Genomic DNA, 18,129 nt, shown 5'->3' on the forward strand with positions numbered 1-18,129 from the left:
TTTAATCTGCCTCTTCATGGTGATGCAAAAGAGCATGATGAAGTACATTACAAGTATAGGCCAGAATACTGGCACATTGAAGGCATCAAAAAATGTGCAAATCATGGCGATGACGATGCCTTTTGTCGCTGAATGCCAGAATTTGAATTCAGGCAACCTCCTGATGAAAGGGCGGAACTCCTCGTTCTGCTTGGTGGGAAGGGATGGGCCCTCATCTTCTTCAAGCAGTGAGGGATCCACTTTTGGCGACAGAAAAGCAATGAACAGGTTGAGATGGTAGATTCCCAAAGCATATGTTACTATATACCAACCCTGTAGTAGATACACTCTGATCATGTAGACAAGAGTAAGTAGTAGAGTTCCTGCCCACCGCATTGCATAGAATGGTGTTGACTTGTCTAGCCATGACTGATAGACCTGTCCAACTCGTGTGAAAAAGGCAGCCACAACAGAAGTTTTCCCATGGATTGACTCCCCAGCACTGTCCCCTTCTGACATTCTGATACGGCCGCTGTGACACTACCCGGCTCTACCTAGCTAGCTAAACTAGCCACTTCTCGTGTAAACTGCTGTGTACACGTCAATACTTCCGCGAGGATACCACAGGCTGAGTAGCAGAAATCCGACCACCTCGATTCGCTATGACTCTTCAGACCTCAACGATCTGCATCCAATCTTTCCATGAGAGCGTTGACTTGATTTTCCAGCTTGGTAATCCGGCGCTCCTGAGCAGTATCAGCGTTCTCCACAGCTAGCACCCTAGCTTCCGCTTCGTCCCACCCTTTGTGTGCCGACTAGAGTTCAACCACGAGCTTAGAAACAGCCTTGGTCAGAGGACTAAGTTTCTTGTCAGTTACTTTAACAACATTAGCCATCATCAAGTTAAAGGCATTGGCGAAGGCTGGGTCCAATTCGACAGTAGGGTTGGAGTCAGAGCAGGTGCCATCTTGAGGGGCTTCGCCTGGTTCAGACGGAGTGTCTTTTCTTTCTCTGTTTGGTCGCTGCTTACCCACATTGTCAAAAGACTGTGGCCTTATAAAACATGGAGTATAAAGGAATTAAGGCTGAGTGGCACGGAACTCCGAAAAAACAGTGCGTTCACCCCGCTGCCATCACGTGACCCCTGCACTCTCTCTTCAGTAATGAAGTCCCACCTGCCAGCTGAGTACCTTCTTGTACTGTGTTAGGTTTGTATTGTTGATTGTCATTTATGCTTAGAAATATCTACTCATATATGCTTAGAGTGTTATAATCAATGTCATGTTGGTAGAGGTTTGATCCTTAATAGTCTGCAAAGACTTTGTGTGCATTCCAGAGTGCTCTGGCATTCACACCCACATCCTGGGAGCATGGGAGAGGTCGTACCTTCTCTTATTGTTTTGTGGTAGGATAAACATATCTATGTCTGTTTTAGGCTAAGTGCCTTTTGTTTAGATGAACTGCTGGACTTCCAGACCAGCAGGTTTAGAGAAGTCATTTATGGGGTCTCTCACACACACACACACACACACACACACACACACACACACACACACACACACACACATAGACAAGGTATTCTTTGTCTTTGTCGTGGTTTGTCGTGGTTCTCTCCCTCATATAAGAATAACACAAAGAACTTTGCCTACTTGGTGTGTAATGCTTTTTGCCGTGTAGCTGAATTGTCTTGAACGTTCCAGCGAATGGGTTTAAGCTACAAACCTATCATTAATTGGTCCTCCAGCCGGAGCCCTGGAGTCGACATTCACCGAGGGGAAAAGAGACATGCTGAAAGACTGACGTCAGCCAGGAAGTTCCTGTAGTAAAGTCCCGAGACGTGAGAATTTGTCATCGGGCCGGTGGATTAGCTGGATTAGTCTTTTCTCCTCGATGGATGACGATCGGCGGGCTTAGGGACTGATGCTACACGCAATAAGCCATACCAAGTACGTTCAGAGAGTCCAACTTTATAACCGTGTGAGTGTGTACTTCCTTAGCCGCTTTTTGGGGCTAAGAACGGTGTTTTTTGCTGCTTTGTGGAGCGATAAGTGAGTTCTCCGCCGCTTTGTGGGAAGTTGAGTGGGTTCTCCGCCGCTTTGTGGGACATTGAGAAGTTCCGCGGGGTCCAGATTGTGCTGGACAATAGACCTATTCTTTGTTGCTATTTGTGGTGTTTGTGTTTGTGTGAGTGAGTGTGGAGTAGAACACGTGGTCTATGACGCCAGCTGTTGTTGTTATCAAGCAACCAAGAGTGCGTCAGAGGGTGACGAGAAGTTTATGATGGAATTCGCTCTTGGCAGCGCGAAGTATTTAGAATATTGGGACAAAAAATATGATTTTGGGTGTAAACTGCTTGCTGGAAAATGTTGGAAGCTTTCAGAAAACACAGCAGCCTTAAAGAGGCTGTGTAGAAGGCCAGCCCACAGCAGCAGCACTTAAGATATGCTTTGGTGAATGGCTTTCCCCAACCCCTTGCTGAAACAAAATGGTTTGATGATTCTTCAGATTGCTCTGATCGACAACAGCCTGTGCTCCAGACCATTAATTTAACCAGTTGTTGAAAGTAATCTGCATTAAGCTTAGGGTTGCTCAAATTTGGAACAATGCCATATAAGCTGAAGTAAAATAGGTAAATATTTTAACTAATTACGTGCATAGAGGCACTTGACCTGTTTGAAAGACTGTCATCTTAATATGAGCCATTGCTGACATACAGTATAGAGCACACCTTTATTGAATATGAATATGAAAGTGCAAGTCTTTGCCACTGTGGGGCAAAGCATGCAACCACTGTGTGAGGTTGCATTGCAATCTCTTCTGAGTTGATGAGCAAGCTACACATTATCAGATCGAGAGCTGGCTGAGAACTCATCAAAGAGAGGGAAACAAAACTATGATAACTATGATAACTGGAGTGTGCAGCGTTTCCGTGAGTTCAGCTTCTTCTTTCAGATGCGCAGCATTTGTCCTGTATCTTGACTCATGTGTGTAGAGTGTTCAAAGCATCAGCATTATGTTTTGTTAATTTGTTTTGTTAGGTTGAAAAATAATTAAATAGACTTGTGATCGAATGGGTTTAAGCTACAAACCTACCAAACCTGTTCCGGAAACAAACGAGTAAGCCAGTGGAACCACATATTGTGTTCTGCATTCTTCATCAGCAATGTTCTGTCAAACTCACCACGGCAGTTGCTAACATCCTCTCTTTTCTCTGGCAGAGTTTTCAGTGCTGCCCTGTGAAATATCCAGCCTCTTCCACCACTCACCAATTGGTTACAAAGACAAGGATACAAGTCTCTCAATAAACCTTTTAAAACTGCTGATTGTTGTTTGAGTCTGCTCTTTAAGTCCACATTGAGCCAAAACATGAGCATCTCACCTTGTCTTTAAAATCTAATCCAAAAGGCCTGGGTGTTATCTTTGGCTTGAAGCTTTGATTTGATTTCTTGTCAAAAAATAGCTACTAGCACGACCTGGAAACAGTCCATGCCTTTATTACTTCACGTATGTGTTACTGCAGCTTCCTGTATTTTGGTCTCTCCATGTCTCTCACTTAAGATTCTCATGAAGTTACTGAAGCTAACTTTTGGTCACTTTTTCAACAAGAGTAAAGAGTGTTGTTTCCATCCAATTATACAATGGTTAAAAGCAGATCCAGTTTGAATCATGTGCTTACTTTAACTCAGCCATGATGCAGCCGTTCTCACTGTTAGTTTTTTGTACTTAATAAGACTTATTTGATTTAGTAGTTAAATAAGAACAAAAAATGAAAACAGTGGTGCAGCTGTAACTCACGCCACTTTGTGTGTTAAAACAAAAAATGACAAACTGGCTTGTTTTTGCATTGACCCCCCCCCCCACCCCACCCCTAAAAACTGTTAAGCTGTTACCATAACTGCTCAGGCTTATGGTTAACTTTACTATTTGGATTGTTTTCTTTGATGTTAGTGCAGCAGCAACATGTCGACTATCAGTTAGTTGGTTTAGTTTTTTTCTTCTCGTGATGAAAGCTGTTGATGTCAAGTTCACGGGTAACAGTCTAAATGTGACGAATCATGTGGTCTCTGATTAGTTCCTTCTAGTTTTATCTTGAGTTCTTGGTTTCCTCTGGCTCTGTGTCACTTTCTGTTTTTGTTAGTCAAACCGTTACGCGTCTTGTCATATGCGGGTCCTGTGCAGCACTTCCCATTAGCCAGACTGTATTATTAAATCAAAATTTCTATTTTCTGTTTCAACAATATTTCGTTATTTTTTCTTCAGCCTTCCCCTCTCTTGCACACTCATGCATTGCTGGATTTTTCATATTAGGACCTAATTTTTTGCCGTGTTAACTGCCTACTAAGGTACGTCCACTTTGTGCTTTGAATTTCCATCCAAACGCACAACGCATCAAAACAAGGCTGGAAATGCCTGTTTTACATCCCGGCTCTTTCCTTTAACAAAATCTTTGTAAAACGAAATTTTATGAGATGCGTAAGAGCACACACTCACACATACCCCCATCAAGTGGCACTCTGTTAAACAGTCACAGACTCCTTGAGCGATTTTAATCATAATTGCCCATGCCCCCTAAAAATGACATTTTTTTTATCACAGCCTTCACCGAGCGAGAGTGCATTTTAATATCTCCACCTTCGATGGGTAGAGAGCTTGCCTCTGTTCTGTCTCTCATTTTTCATTCTGCCTCTTGGGTGTTTTCAACAGTCAAATTACAGGGGGAAGAAATTTATCTGGCATTATATCGTGGATGCGATTGGAAAAGGAAAATGCTCGGCGCTAGAACGCCCTCTAAACACATACATATTCATACAGAGCAATACTAAAACCTTCATAAATCTCCAAATTAAACTTGATGTGCGTCTGTGTTTCAGTATGCGTCCGAGTGTGTCCTTGCATGTATCGGCTTCGCTTGTTTAGGAGTCTGTCCACTGTCTTTTGTGAGTAAGAAGCTAATGTGTTGAGTGTCGTGGTAGTTGGACTCTTTCCATTTTTGCCCTGGAGAGTCCACCGTCCCAATCAGGCCTTCTTTATATTCTAGCTGAGGCCAGAGAATAAGGGGCTTAGGGACACTGTGTTTGTGTGAATATACAACATTGTAAACATACAGCTCACTGCTCCCATTGCTTGGCTATGATAAGTTATCTGTTCACACACAGTGCTGAATATGGAAATGAAACAGTGTGGAGGAAAAGATGGGCATCATTTTGGTGCTCTTTGAGTGGAAACTTGTGTGTGTGTGTGTGTGTGTGTGTGTGTGTGTGTGTGTGTGTGTGTGTGTGTGTGTGTGTGTGTGTGTGTGTGTGTGTGAAGGTAAAGCAGGACAGAGAGGCTCGATTCAGTGCAGACAAATGGCCAAACAGCACATCAGCATAAATCAATTACAATTCACCATAGGCCTGATGACCTCAAATATAACAAGCTGTCACAACAAGTGTGTGTGTGTGTGTCTGATTCTGTGTGTGGACTGAACATGACTTTCACGGCTTGAATAGAATATGAGACAGTCAGTGCAGGAAGTGTGTGTATGTGTCTGTGTGTGATATTTGGAATCATGCTCTAATTCCTTACAGACTTCCTCTGTGTTCGCTGGCAGTAGGTGACATTATGCTGTTTCTGCTATGGCCTACTTCTCATGTCCCACTGTGATAGGAGATTTTGCTGTGACATCTTGAACAGCCATCAACCCACAGTGTTATGGACTATTTTCCCAAGTTGTGTTGCCATTTAAGGCAATTTCATAATGGCTGGAAATTGCTTTGCATTGCGCTTCGGTTTGACATGTATGTCACGAAAACATCACAGATTTGTGAAACAACTCACTGCTAATTCTCTGTCTGGTCTGGAAATGATTTTTATTATCATTATCATTATTATTATTATTGTTGTATCATGTGGAGATGTATAAAACAAACGAACCAGGGAATGACTTGTGCTTTTTCAAGCGGCTTTATTTCCAAACTGGAAGGAGATGATGACAGATGGGAGATAGATGATTGCAAAGCTCAGACCAGGCAGTTTGGTCCAAACACAGTTGGGGAAAAGACAATTCAGGCGGTTTCCGGGAAAAGGATGGTGCTCAACAGGCAGAATACTGCATCTGTTACCTTTAAGCTATAATTCTTACTTTTTAAAAAACAAACAAACAAAGCAGCAGTCTCACCACATAAAGCCATGAATGGTAAGTTTGAGCAGCATTGCAACTCATGGTTATTGGAAGCAGCCATGAATCCATGACCTCTGTGGCTATTTTTGTCATAATTGAGTTGCTATAGCTGTTTGTATTACTGGAGAGAAAATAATCATTTTAAATGAGGACAGGGAACAGTTGTATAAGTGCACAGAGCTCTTGCTTGCAACCATTTGGTTTCATCAGTTATTTAAATCTCCTAGCAGCTCTGCGTGATATGGATTATCAGGCCTTAATGCACTGCAAATCATCCAAATAAAACTGGCTATGGTTGCTATTGACATTTTCATATTTCATTACTTTTTCAGGAGACATCTGACAGCAGTAGCACTGGTGAGGAGACATTTTTCTGTTGCGATATAGATTGTACATCAATGCGTGTGCTTGTATCTCTGATTGAACATTTCACTGTACTATAACTAGATGAAACAATGATGAATAAATGTTGCATTGTATGCACATAACTCAAAGTTCATGTTCCTTCAGTTCAACACAAATGCATCCCCCCCAACCCCGAGCTTAAATATAGCCCAGTCTCACAAAGCAAGAGCTTGATGGCAGAAGTCAATGTTGCTCTTGTTCAGGATATTAAAACTCTGTACAGTCTTTTCAGTCTCTGATCGCTTCCAATTCAATTGGTTTTTCAGAATAAAAGCACAGTAACTGAACAATAAATAGGTAACAGAACACACAAACTGGTTTGAAATAAATAATACAGTGTTTTCAATCTTTGCCTCCCGTCACATACACCAAATATAATCTGATATTTCATTACAGAAACACAGGGCCAGATTTCACTGAGTCAGGCTGGTGTCCTGTGAGGCTCTTTGGTCCCTTGAGGGTGATCTTTAAAAAGCCATGTACTCGATGTCACAGAAAAAACATTCACTTTTAGATCATTAAGACTGTCCCAGTGTAGCGACACACTACCAATCTTTCCTCCAAATTCATCATAAACATTACAGACAACCAGATGCAGGAAATCTGTCAGTACAGTAGATCTGTAGTACATAGCAGCCAGAGGAGGCACTGACACTTTTTAAGGAAAAACAAGAGTCAACACGCATGCACGCTCGCACACTCGCCCACATACACACACACGCTCACACAAGTCAGCAGAATTAGACAGTTACTAAATTGATGTGTTGCTGCTGACAGCCCTTGTCCCATTGAGTCAATAAACATGTGCTGTTCACAGTTACAGACACATTTTCTTGTTTTTTTTCCTTCTTTTTTTTCTTGTCCAGGAAACTCACAAAGCTTTAGTGTCTTGGTGAGAAAAATAAAAGTACCATTCATCTTCTTGCCTCTCAGCAACGTGTCGAATGTGCCATGTAGAGGTCCACTGCAGAAGATGATGTGCCAGAGGCATCGGTAAGGAGTGACTCAGACAAACAGTTCTCAGTATAACCCCTGTAGGTGTAATTAGGGGGAACATCACACGTCCATAATTGCATTGTTCATCTCGGTGTTACAGTCAATATAAAATGTTTACCTGGTAAATAATGCTGCACAAAGCAGGATTTGTTTTGTGAAAATTAATGCTTGCCAGTAGAATGATAAGAATCTGGTGGTTTTTATTTTTAGGAGATGCACCTCCCATTTGATACTGTGAAAAAACACTGAAAGGGTTTGAAGATGCTCTAATTATCTTTGAATGTTGCTCGAATGTCCAAATACTGAGGCAGTTCATTGAAAGAGAAGCTCAGGCAAGTCAATTAGGGTGATTCTACAGGTTAAGTTAAAAGAAAGAAAACTGTAAGCTAAGAGTATGAAATGCAGTCTCATCACTTTTCGTCTACTTCTCAGCATCATACATGGGATTTTATATCAAGTCCATCATCCAAAGTTAATTTTTATTGAATATTTCATGAAAGGTGAAAGCCAAGAGTGTCATTATAAACAACCTGAGTGTCCATTATGACCAGTGAAGCCAAAAGCAAGGTGGCAGGGCTTCACATGAAGGCTTTCTGCACAAAATCTCCGAGTTAAGTCTGAAAGGGTGCCCTTGTTTGTGCTATCACATTTGAGATTGTCAGCAACCTTCTCTTGTTGTTGCATTTTTAGATAAAAATCAAGGAACACATGTTTGCCCTGCAGCTTTGCAATTGAGACTACAGACACAGTTGAAACTGCAGACGTAGGGAATCATCACTAATCTTGTGTGCTCCTTGTGTTGTCTATTGATAAGTAAAGGGCCCCAGGCTCACAGGAATCTAAGGCCACTTGTCCTTACTTTTACCTGTCTTCTTTAGTCCCAAAGTTTTTGATAACTACAAAACATGTATAAAAAAATATGTTGTATTCATTCACAGAGTTAATTCCCACTTGTTTTCTGCCTTCTATAAGTTTTCTATAAGTCTTCTATAAGTATTTACATTTCTTCTATCATGCTGCCCCCCTCTGTCTCACAGGATTATCTATTATTCCTTGTCATCCAAAGATAAAACTTTGGATTCAAAATCTTATCAGAAATACTAAAGTACTAAGCAGGTTAATAGTGTCTCGCTCAGCTGCTTTTTCATCGTCTGTTTCTTCGCCTCACTCTGTAAAAATCTGTCAACCAGTTGCGAGCTGAGATTTCACAGTCCGGGGTTTGTGTTTACACGCTGTGGCTGTAAAAGTGGCTCTCAGTTTTTACATATGACGTATTTTTTTTAAACAGCCCTTTAAGTGTTCTGGAACATGGTTTTTGTTTTGTTTTGTTTTTTTATGCCTCAGAAATGTCCATTTTCTATACAGCAATTTTATGTGCTAAAAGAAAGTACCCTTGGTGCTTCTGCACAGTATCTTTTTGAAGGCCTTTCTAAAGTCTTTGTTAAAGATGGTGTATATGACTGGGTTGAGTGAGGAGTTGCAGTAACCAATCCAGAAGAAAAATGTAAAGAGTGGGCCTGGGATGGTGCAAGTCTCTGGGCACACTGCCTGGAGAGAGTAGGAGAAGAAGAAGGGGAACCAGCACACCACAAAGACACCAATGACCACTGCCAGGACAAAGGTGAAACGTTTCTCTCTGTTGACCATGGCTTTACGCCTCGCTGCTCCAGGGTTGTTATCTGTTTTTGACTTTCTCCCTGGCACCAGACGAGCCCCCTTTGAAGTGGCAATCATGTCGCGGTAGCGCTTGACTGAGGCTGGGGAGTGGATCCCCCCTCCAGCAGGAGACCCTGGCATGCTGGTGCTGCCGCGTCCCCCTCCATGGCTGTGCTCCATATCGCTCTCTGTGCTTGAACTGTCAGCATTGTTATTGTCAGCCTTTTTCTTTTGCAGACGCTTGCCCTTCTTCCCCTCCGCTTTAGTCTTGGTGGCTGACTGAGGCACAGTGGAGGGGGTTGAGGGGACTTGTGAAGAGGTATCAACCCCTGTGGCCGTGGGCACGGCTGGAGAAGGGGATGGAGGCTGCAGGAGATTATTGGGTGTGGGATTTGGGGAGGTTTGAGACTCTGCTGGAGCTGGAGAAGGTGTGATAGCGAGGGTGGGGGGTCTGGCATTTGAGGTTTTGTTGGACGAAGGAGGTGTGCTTTCTTCTTCATCCTTCCCATTGGCTTGTACATGCCGAGGAGGCTGACTTGGTGTTGCACAGCCAACCCCATCTTTCCTGGGCTCTCCTGGTGGGCAGCGTGTTCTCTGCTTGGCTATTTGGTAAATTCTTACGTAGACCAGGATCATGATGAGACATGGAGCGAAGAAGGAGCCAATGGTGGAGTAAAGGATGTACCAGCGCTCATCATTCAGCTGGCACTGAGGTCCTCTCTCACTCCCCTTGTCGCCACCCTCACTCTTGTTCAAAGAGAGCAGGGGAGGGAAGGAGATAATGGCAGAGATGAGCCACACCACCACAATAGCGGCTTTGATGCGTTTGGGTGTCCGCTGACGTCCGTAAGTGACCCTGGAGATTGACAGGTAGCGGTCCAAAGAGATGGCACACAGGTGCACGATGGAGGAGGTGCAGAACAGCACGTCCAGCGCCAGGTAGATCTCACACCACAGAGACTTGAAGTACCAGTAGCCAAGCAGTTCGTTGGCTAAAGAAAAGGGGATGATGAGTGTGGCCACTAAAATGTCCGCAGCAGCTAATGACACCAAGAACAGATTCTGCGGACCTCGGAGTGACCGGCTGGTTAGGACAGCGATGATGACCATGATGTTCCCGACGATAGTGAAGATGACCATTAAGGTTATGGCGGTGGCAAAGGCCGCCGTTGCTTCCGGGGAGTAGGGAGCAGGATTTAGGACACTCTGGTTGCATGGCACGGAGGATCCCGAGCCGCTCACACTGCTGTTCCAGCCACTCAGCTCCATGGAGCAGCCGCTGTCCTGAACCGAGGCCATGCTGGGATTATTTTTCCAGGAGGCTTTAAATTTAAAACAAGCAAACAAAAACAAACAAATAAACATGCAAAATATTTAAAAAATGTATAAAGTGTTAAACACTCTTAGATTATCACGCATTTTGTCCTTAATAAAACAGTATATTTACATTAAAATACATTTTGTAATAAATTGATAATTATTTGGCATATTTACCTCAGCCGTTCTAGTTTTGTCACTGTGTTGTTCGCAAATGATCACTCCCTTGCACCCTCCACGGCAGGTCTTCCAAATCCATTTTATGTGCAGCAAACAGTCCTGGGGAACGCGTCAAGACGCGGATCTTTTCAATCAAAACGCATTGCCACTTTTCAAAACCCGTTCGTCTCCACAAAAACAGAAACAGAAAAAGAAAAAATAATCACTGCTGGGCGTTCGCCCTCGCAGAGTTACATCGCACCCTGAAGAATTAAAACTTGATTTTTTGCACAGACCGATCCTTTTTCAGTTAATGTCATAAAAATGGAAAGATTTAATTTAAAACGATCTAATTTGGGGCCATTTACGGTGAGGCGTTGTTGGATATCAGAGATCAGATTAGAGTAAATTGGTCTGATTTCCGTGCGTCCTCGTTTGGAGACGCGCGTATACCTGACAATCTCGTTCGAATAGCGAAAAATAAAAGAGTGGTTTTAGATGACGCGAAATAAAACCAATGCGGTGGGATATTTACACTGATTGTCTGTTGAAAGATTATGATGTTTCACAGGAATACCAGCGTTTCCAATCAAGAAAGAACACAAAGAACAACCTCAAGCTCTCCAGCTCTCCTGCGCACGATGTCACATCTGCTTTCAAAACACGTTGTTGTTTCAGTAATAAAAAGATCCTCGCAGAGCAGCTCAAGTCGGTGCGTCTCAGGAGTTTTTTTTTGTGGTCCCTGGCGCTTCAGAAGTTTACCGGGATGCCATGATTCAGCCGCTCCGCTGATGCACCTCGCAGATTTCCTCGCAGAGGGGCAGCAGCATCTTCACTTGTGAACAGGACCTTACGACGAAACCTAATAAGTGGGGTGCCTCCCATCTCCCTCTTCTTTTAGACCCGGTGATGTCACTGTGAAGCCGAGCGTCATGGGATGTTTGCTTCCTCCATCCTTGTACAGCCCCCCACCTCCCAAATTATATCTATACCCAAGCGTCTCAGCCAACGCAGTTATATTAGAAATGGCTTGTTGGGTGGCACTGCTCCGGTCAATTAACTCCACAGGACGCTGTGATGTCCAGCTGGGAGAGCAGAGACGATGCCATCTGCTTTACTGAAAACATTTGTTTCATTCCAGGGACTCCAGGGTAAACAGCACAGTCATCATTACCATCACCATCATCATTTTTCCTCAAGATGTGGCAACTTCACATTTATGCTTTTCAAGCAAAAAGCCTGTGTGACATTATATCATTCTTTGGTTTTTAAACGATTTTTTCACTTAGTCTTCAATAACTCCTTCAGTGCTGGAGGTCTAGATAAAGGCACAGTGTAATACTAAAGGGAAATGCCATCCAAGTTTTAGCTGCCCAGTCTTGTTAAAAGCTTTTTCTCAGATTTTTAATGAGATTAGGTAAGGTAAGCACAGTGTCTAAGATTGTACAAGCTGAAAAACACCTCAGTGTTTGAGGCAGGGTTTATGTGCACAGTTCAATGTGTTTTGTGAGCGTCCAAATCAATACAGATTGCCAGCTCATAATCACAAAGGCAGGCTCAATTTTACGTGCGAGAAAGTAGTCACACCTTTATAATACAGTAAAACCACAAATGTCTAAGAATTCTAATAAAACAAATTCTTCATTTTGAAAGATGAACCCCTTCGGAGATTTAAATTATTGATGCATTAGGCACTGACTGGTCCACCCTCTGGATTGAGGATCTAAAGCAATAAATCATACATTTTATGTAGTTACAGATTTTGCATATCAAATCCAGTCCATGGGTAATGACAACCATCAATTAAATGGTGCAGTAAAAGTGAATTATGTCCTTGTGAAATCTGAAATCTCCTCATGCTCATCTACCTCTCCACTCCCTGGATAAACGCACCGTGTTACCTTCCACCTCTGCTCACTGTGCGAGGCGCAGGGTGAGGGAATAAGGCACTCATTGTAATGTTCTGTGCTCATGCATTTACATCATCACTTGACTTCTATTTGAATCCCTCTGCAGTTATGCACCATGCAACACTTCCTATCCCTAGAAGAAGAGACATCTATCATCCCTCTGATTTGTTGCCTACCTGAGATCAAGGGCCTGAACGTTCAATTATCCATTGAAACCTACGTCATACTGGCTGTTTAACTTGGCCATAAAACAAACAGCAGCAGAGTTTATCCTGTACTGTTTGAAAGTAGGTAGGTGGCCTCTGTCAAATAAACGCACACAAACAAACAACACACACATTTACTGGTCATATACACACACGATCTTATGAATGGTGTGTGGGTAGAGGTTCTGTTTGTTTGTTTTTGTAGTGCGTCCCCCACACATTGCTGTTCTAATGAGGAAGAAGCCCAGCTAGCCACCCATGGAATTACAATTGGGTGGCCTGCTCTCTGATTCTGTGACCAGAAGCAGCAGTCAATAATGGTCGTACATTTCTCGCTCCACGCTACAGAATCTAAATATAAAGGGAGAGAGAATAAAGCTTTTAGCAGGAGAGTGCACTCCAATCAAGTGTCTCTGTTTCCGTGGGTGAACCATGCTTTGTAACACGCTGAAAATGCATTCTGGGGGTGAGGGGTATGTCAGTGATGCCGAGGTTATAGTGAGTGAGCGGCACACAGTGTTCAGTGCACAGTACACTGCTTTTGAAGTGCCTGTTGTGTAAGAGCATGTGATATACAAGCATGCATGCACTCACACATACAGTTCACAAGCCTGGAGGGAACTCTGCTGCCATGGATCACCCACAGTGGATAAGCAATTTTTCTTTGATATCCACATTGGAAAAGTTGGTACTTGGTCTGGAAAGGACTCTCACTCTTAAAAAAAAAACAAAAAACTCCAGGAGCTTTTGAACAGTTTCATTGTGTTCAAAATAACTTCAAATTTCTTTCTAATTCCTTATGTTTTTAACAGGGTCTTGAAAATGAGATTACTGCAGGTCAGAATAATGTAGGGCTGTGGTCTGGTGGGAATCTGTGGACATTATGGTTCTGGTCCAAATCAATTATAGCACAATACCTGCCCTTTGGAAGCTTTCAATTTAGACCTTTTGGAATTACTGGCTTAAAAGGGTTTTCTGTTTTCTATGTGTGGGTGTGTACACTCAGGTACTCATACTATTATGTGTACCAGTGTGCGAATTATAAACCTTGAGAGAGATGGTGTGTGGAGATCAAGGAAAATTTAGCCAGAAAAGGTACGCCTTGTCTTTCAAGTTAAGCTCTGTATTAGGGTCAGTGAGTTTTGTCCCACTTTGACGACAGAGTGAGGTCCCTCCTTTTTCTCCTGTTTATTTGAAGGTTTCCAGAGGCCTCAGTAGGTAAACCAGTCCTGCAATGTTCTATAGTACACGGTTTGGAGAAAATATCCATACATAGCAAAATATATTATGATCTCTCTAACATACCCATGACTGGATGAGGAATGTGCTATCCATTAGCCATGAAGGTACAAATATGTTTGTTTGTGTGTGTGTGTGTGTGTGTGTGTGTGTGTGTGCAACCTGCAAACAATTACAGGGAGTGCTCCCAAATGACCATGCAGTCATTTTCCCAAATAACTACACCTCTGTGCATGTGTGTGTGTGTGTGTGTGTGTGTGTGTGCATGCAGGTCAGTGCATGTGTGCGTGCGCGCATGTTACATGAATGCGTTGTAATTCTCCAGCTTACAGTATCGTGTTGCTCATCCTCATCATGTGGTTTTCTCTAAATGGGATTTCTTGTTTTGAGTGACACAGTCTTCAGCCGTAGATAACAAACACTGTGTAATGCCATGTCCAAAGGAAGTGTGATCCTCTCTGCTAATCCCTAATCTCTTATATGCTTCCTTTTGTACATACAGTACGCTACACATGTACATCAATTACGTGTTTCCAGAGCCTCATGTAATATGATTGGCCTAGTTTTATCTGGACACAGATGGGACCTACAGTTTGAGCCAGTTTTATTAATGAGGCAGACTGACTGAGTCGTAACTGACTGATGAGAGCCGCATTCAAGTAGAGGGGAGGTGATACAGTCTGTTTCCTGTACTGGTATTTGAGGACAAATTAAATGACACCAGTGGTGATTTAATGTCTAAAATGCACATTTGAAGTGCGCGCGTGTGTGTGTGTGTGCGAAAGAGCTATACAACTTGGTTTTCTGGTGGCCTTAGTTAATAAACAGTCTGCTGGCATCATCTGCTGGATACTTTTGAATCATTATTTATTTCTTTTCATTCCAAAAGTTGTCACTAGAGAGCACTGTTTCACTACAAACGTATCCAGCACGATCTGTTTTGAAGACAACACAGAGAAATATCTGTGTTGTCTTCATTTCTTTTGAAATCACCTGCGGCAGTGAAAGAAGTACCAGCATAGTTGCTTAACTAGTAACAGTGCAAAAATACCAATAATACAAATCAAAGTCTTGTGTAAATGTCTGCTTAATGCACAAATATTATCATCATATATGACTTGAAGTAGGCTATTACAGTTTTTCTCAGTCGCTTTGGTGCGTTCCTCAGAACACCATTAACATTTGCACAGCAGTTAGTGCATTTCCCAAAACAATTAGTGCAAACTGCAAAACCTAGTGGATAGCCTGCAAAAGCACGTCACATGCACAGAATTGATTATCCATACCTCAAAAGCAAGTATCCATGTCAACGAAACTGTCAGTGCCATCAAAATGAAAAGTCTTGACACCATCTTTATGAACAAGATAGTCAAATGGCATTGTCATGTTTCCACTATGACAGTTTATAATTTCAGTGTTTCCCATTGCAAAAACAATTGGTGACACCTGAAAATGCTGACGACAGCACTATGGCCTACCTGTACAGCCATCTGAAATGTGCAGTAAAGTCACTGTAGATGTTATGGGAGTCTTGGGAGTAACTAAGACACTGAATACGTACGTTTCACATTTCCATTGTGTAGAAGTGTTTGTAATCCTACAGAATTGTGCAAAAGAAAAATATGCTACAGTCACTTGTTCACTGTAGAATACATGTAAACATAAAATCACCCATTTGGTAGAGCCTCCTCATGAGTGACAGCTGTAATTCACCTGAGATCAATTGTTCAATTTCGGAGACATTTCCAGGAACAATGATACAGAAAGGTATAGGATTTGCTTGACAGATGGCCAATATTTGGCATGTGATAACTAGTTCAACAATTTTGTGTGTGATGACTCAAGCAATGGATGTATGACTATTAGTTTTATTGGGAACGACTATTCAGCATCCATAGGTATGATTACTTTTGACTGACATGACATAAGCAAATGGAAATGTCAGAAAGCAGCAGGGAAATGTATGGAAGCAACTGATTCATGTCCAAAATCATTTGCAGTTTGTTCAGAGAGAGGAGAAATTGCTACTATGATGTGCACAAATGACCGAGTGTTGTGGAGGTTGAACTAATAGTTATGAGAATTTCAATTCTGATCTGAGAAACGCACCAAAGCGACTGAGAAAAACTGTAATAAACTGTGCACTGAAGGGAAAAGGTTTTGCGACTTATATGTTATATATGTATATTATATTATTTGTTTATCAGTTCTGATTCATCAACGTGTTTGTAGCATTTTGGAGCTGTATGTCACATATGTGTATAATACTACTTTATAGAAAGTATTAATCTTGCTGTACAGACCTAAATCTGGTTACAGAAACCAAATAACACATTTTATTCTAGATTCCCCATATCTCTTTTGTTTTTATGATTACATTTTTTTTGCAGTTTATTTAAACCATTTGATGCACTGGTTTAATCATTAACAGTAATTTCAAGTTTAAACACAGGTCTCTTAAAAGTAAAATCTGAACTGGTGACCACAGCAGTAGTAGTCGAGCAAAAAGCACACTATTAAATAAATAGAATAAAATGAACAGATATAATAAAACCTCCAAATTGGTGATGAGAATTTGTACTTAGTTACTTCTTACTAATGATTGTTTAGTTTTGATCTGCTCCAAAATCAAATATTTGTTTGTCTTTGTTTCTTTTTTCCTGTTTTTGATGAACTCATTCATCTAAAGTGATTTACAAAGAAGCCGATGGAAAAACAGATCACCCTCTGATGGTTTCAGAAGAGTGCAAAGTGTTTATTTTGGCCTGAAATATAAAGATCAACATTGAATAGATTAGAAAATAAGGATGTTTATTTTTTTTTTCTAAAATTAAATCTGAGCCCCAACCCCCTCAGGAAAAAGAAGAAATAAAGTTTTAAGAAATGTATCTGATGGAAGACTAAGAAAAATGATGAAAACATACATAAAAAAATTAGTTTGAGCTCATATTTGTGTGCTTTTGATGAGTACATTTAAATGGACTCACACCAGATTAAATGCAGTTTTTTAGGGGCTTTATTTAACGTGATCGCTCAGTTTCAAGTCCAACCTGAAAACCACTGGGCATTTCTTTGCCCTCTGCATGGAAAACTGTGGCTAATGGAAGAAAAAAGTCAAGCAGAACAGCTACGCTTGCTTACGTGTTGGGTAATGGATATTTGCGCATGAGAGGATGTGGACTACTTTAGCTATGGCCAAAACAGAAGTGTGGGTGACTTAATTAGCATCAGGAAATGAAGCAGTGGCGATAGTGGTAGCTGGTCTTTTCGCAAGTGTTGGTAATAGTTCTTTGTTATTTCAGTTGAACCAGTTGAATATAGAGCTGACTGGTTTTTTAATACTGTGTTGAAACAACCATGAGCCTTGACAATACTGATAAAAGTACAGCTGAAATTTGAAAATAAAGAAAAAAGTCCAGTAATTTATATAAGTTACCTGTTTAAAACTGGTTTTAGTCAGATTAAAATGCTATAAACACAAATAGGTGTTTTGGACTTTCCAAACTTCCTGATTAGAAATAACTTTAATGACTTTCCCTCTTACCTGTAATTTCTTTTAGCAGACTTCCTGTCATGAGCCTAAAGCGATTCATGTTAGCTGAATGAGAGGATGTGAAATTCCCATTGCTGGCTGTTGAGGTCAAAAGGGACTTCAGACTGTAAAACCCACTTGCCACAGGATAATCCATGAAAACGCTCAGCAGCCCAATGTTTTTTAATGCCTTCTGATTCAGCAAGAGCAGCCGAAAGCAGCAAGGTCAGCGTGTGAAATTATGCATTTGTAATGCGCTCTGAAAACACTGAAATGCACCTGGGACTCGATGGCCTCATTGTTTTGTCTGTGCGGTGAACGATGACTGGATTAGTGTGTATAAGTAGTGCAAGTAGTGAGATGTGGTGGACAGTAGTGTGTAAAACAGTTTTTTTCCGCTCACACGGTTTTCATATGTTCCAGCATGTTTTATTTCAGTGGAAAAACAGCAGGAAGCCAAAGGTATAAAGTGCAGTAAGAATTATTGATGTCAGTAACACTGTCATAAGAAATACTGAAATAAATAACAAAATATATTTACACAATTAAAAAAAACAAAAACAACTT

General features: G+C 41.6%; 2 protein-coding genes across 2 annotated transcripts in view; both read right to left on the reverse strand.

Moving 5' to 3' along the window:
- The window catches only part of LOC102195888 (protein RER1-like), a 1,630-nt gene extending 975 nt beyond the window's left edge, over positions 1–655 (reverse strand). Inside the window, exon 1 of the mRNA XM_013912156.1 lies at positions 2–655. Coding sequence (XP_013767610.1) covers positions 2–498 — 497 coding nt within the window. The 5' untranslated portion in view covers positions 499–655. The remainder of the gene's footprint in view (position 1) is intronic.
- Positions 656–5,912: 5,257 nt separating this feature from the next.
- adra2b (adrenoceptor alpha 2B) lies at positions 5,913–11,597 on the reverse strand. The gene is made up of 2 exons (XM_005738265.1): positions 10,694–11,597; positions 5,913–10,521 (listed from the first exon to the last, which is right to left on the reverse strand). The coding sequence occupies exon 2, from the start codon at positions 10,496–10,498 to the stop codon at positions 8,921–8,923; it is 1,578 nt and encodes a 525-aa protein (XP_005738322.1). The 5' UTR covers positions 10,499–10,521; positions 10,694–11,597; the 3' UTR covers positions 5,913–8,920.
- Between the last annotated feature and the right edge of the window lie 6,532 nt (positions 11,598–18,129).

Source organism: Pundamilia nyererei, unplaced genomic scaffold, assembly GCF_000239375.1.
Source record: "Pundamilia nyererei isolate P.nyererei 1_Seehausen unplaced genomic scaffold, PunNye1.0 scaffold00082, whole genome shotgun sequence".
Taxonomy (NCBI): domain Eukaryota; kingdom Metazoa; phylum Chordata; class Actinopteri; order Cichliformes; family Cichlidae; genus Pundamilia; species Pundamilia nyererei.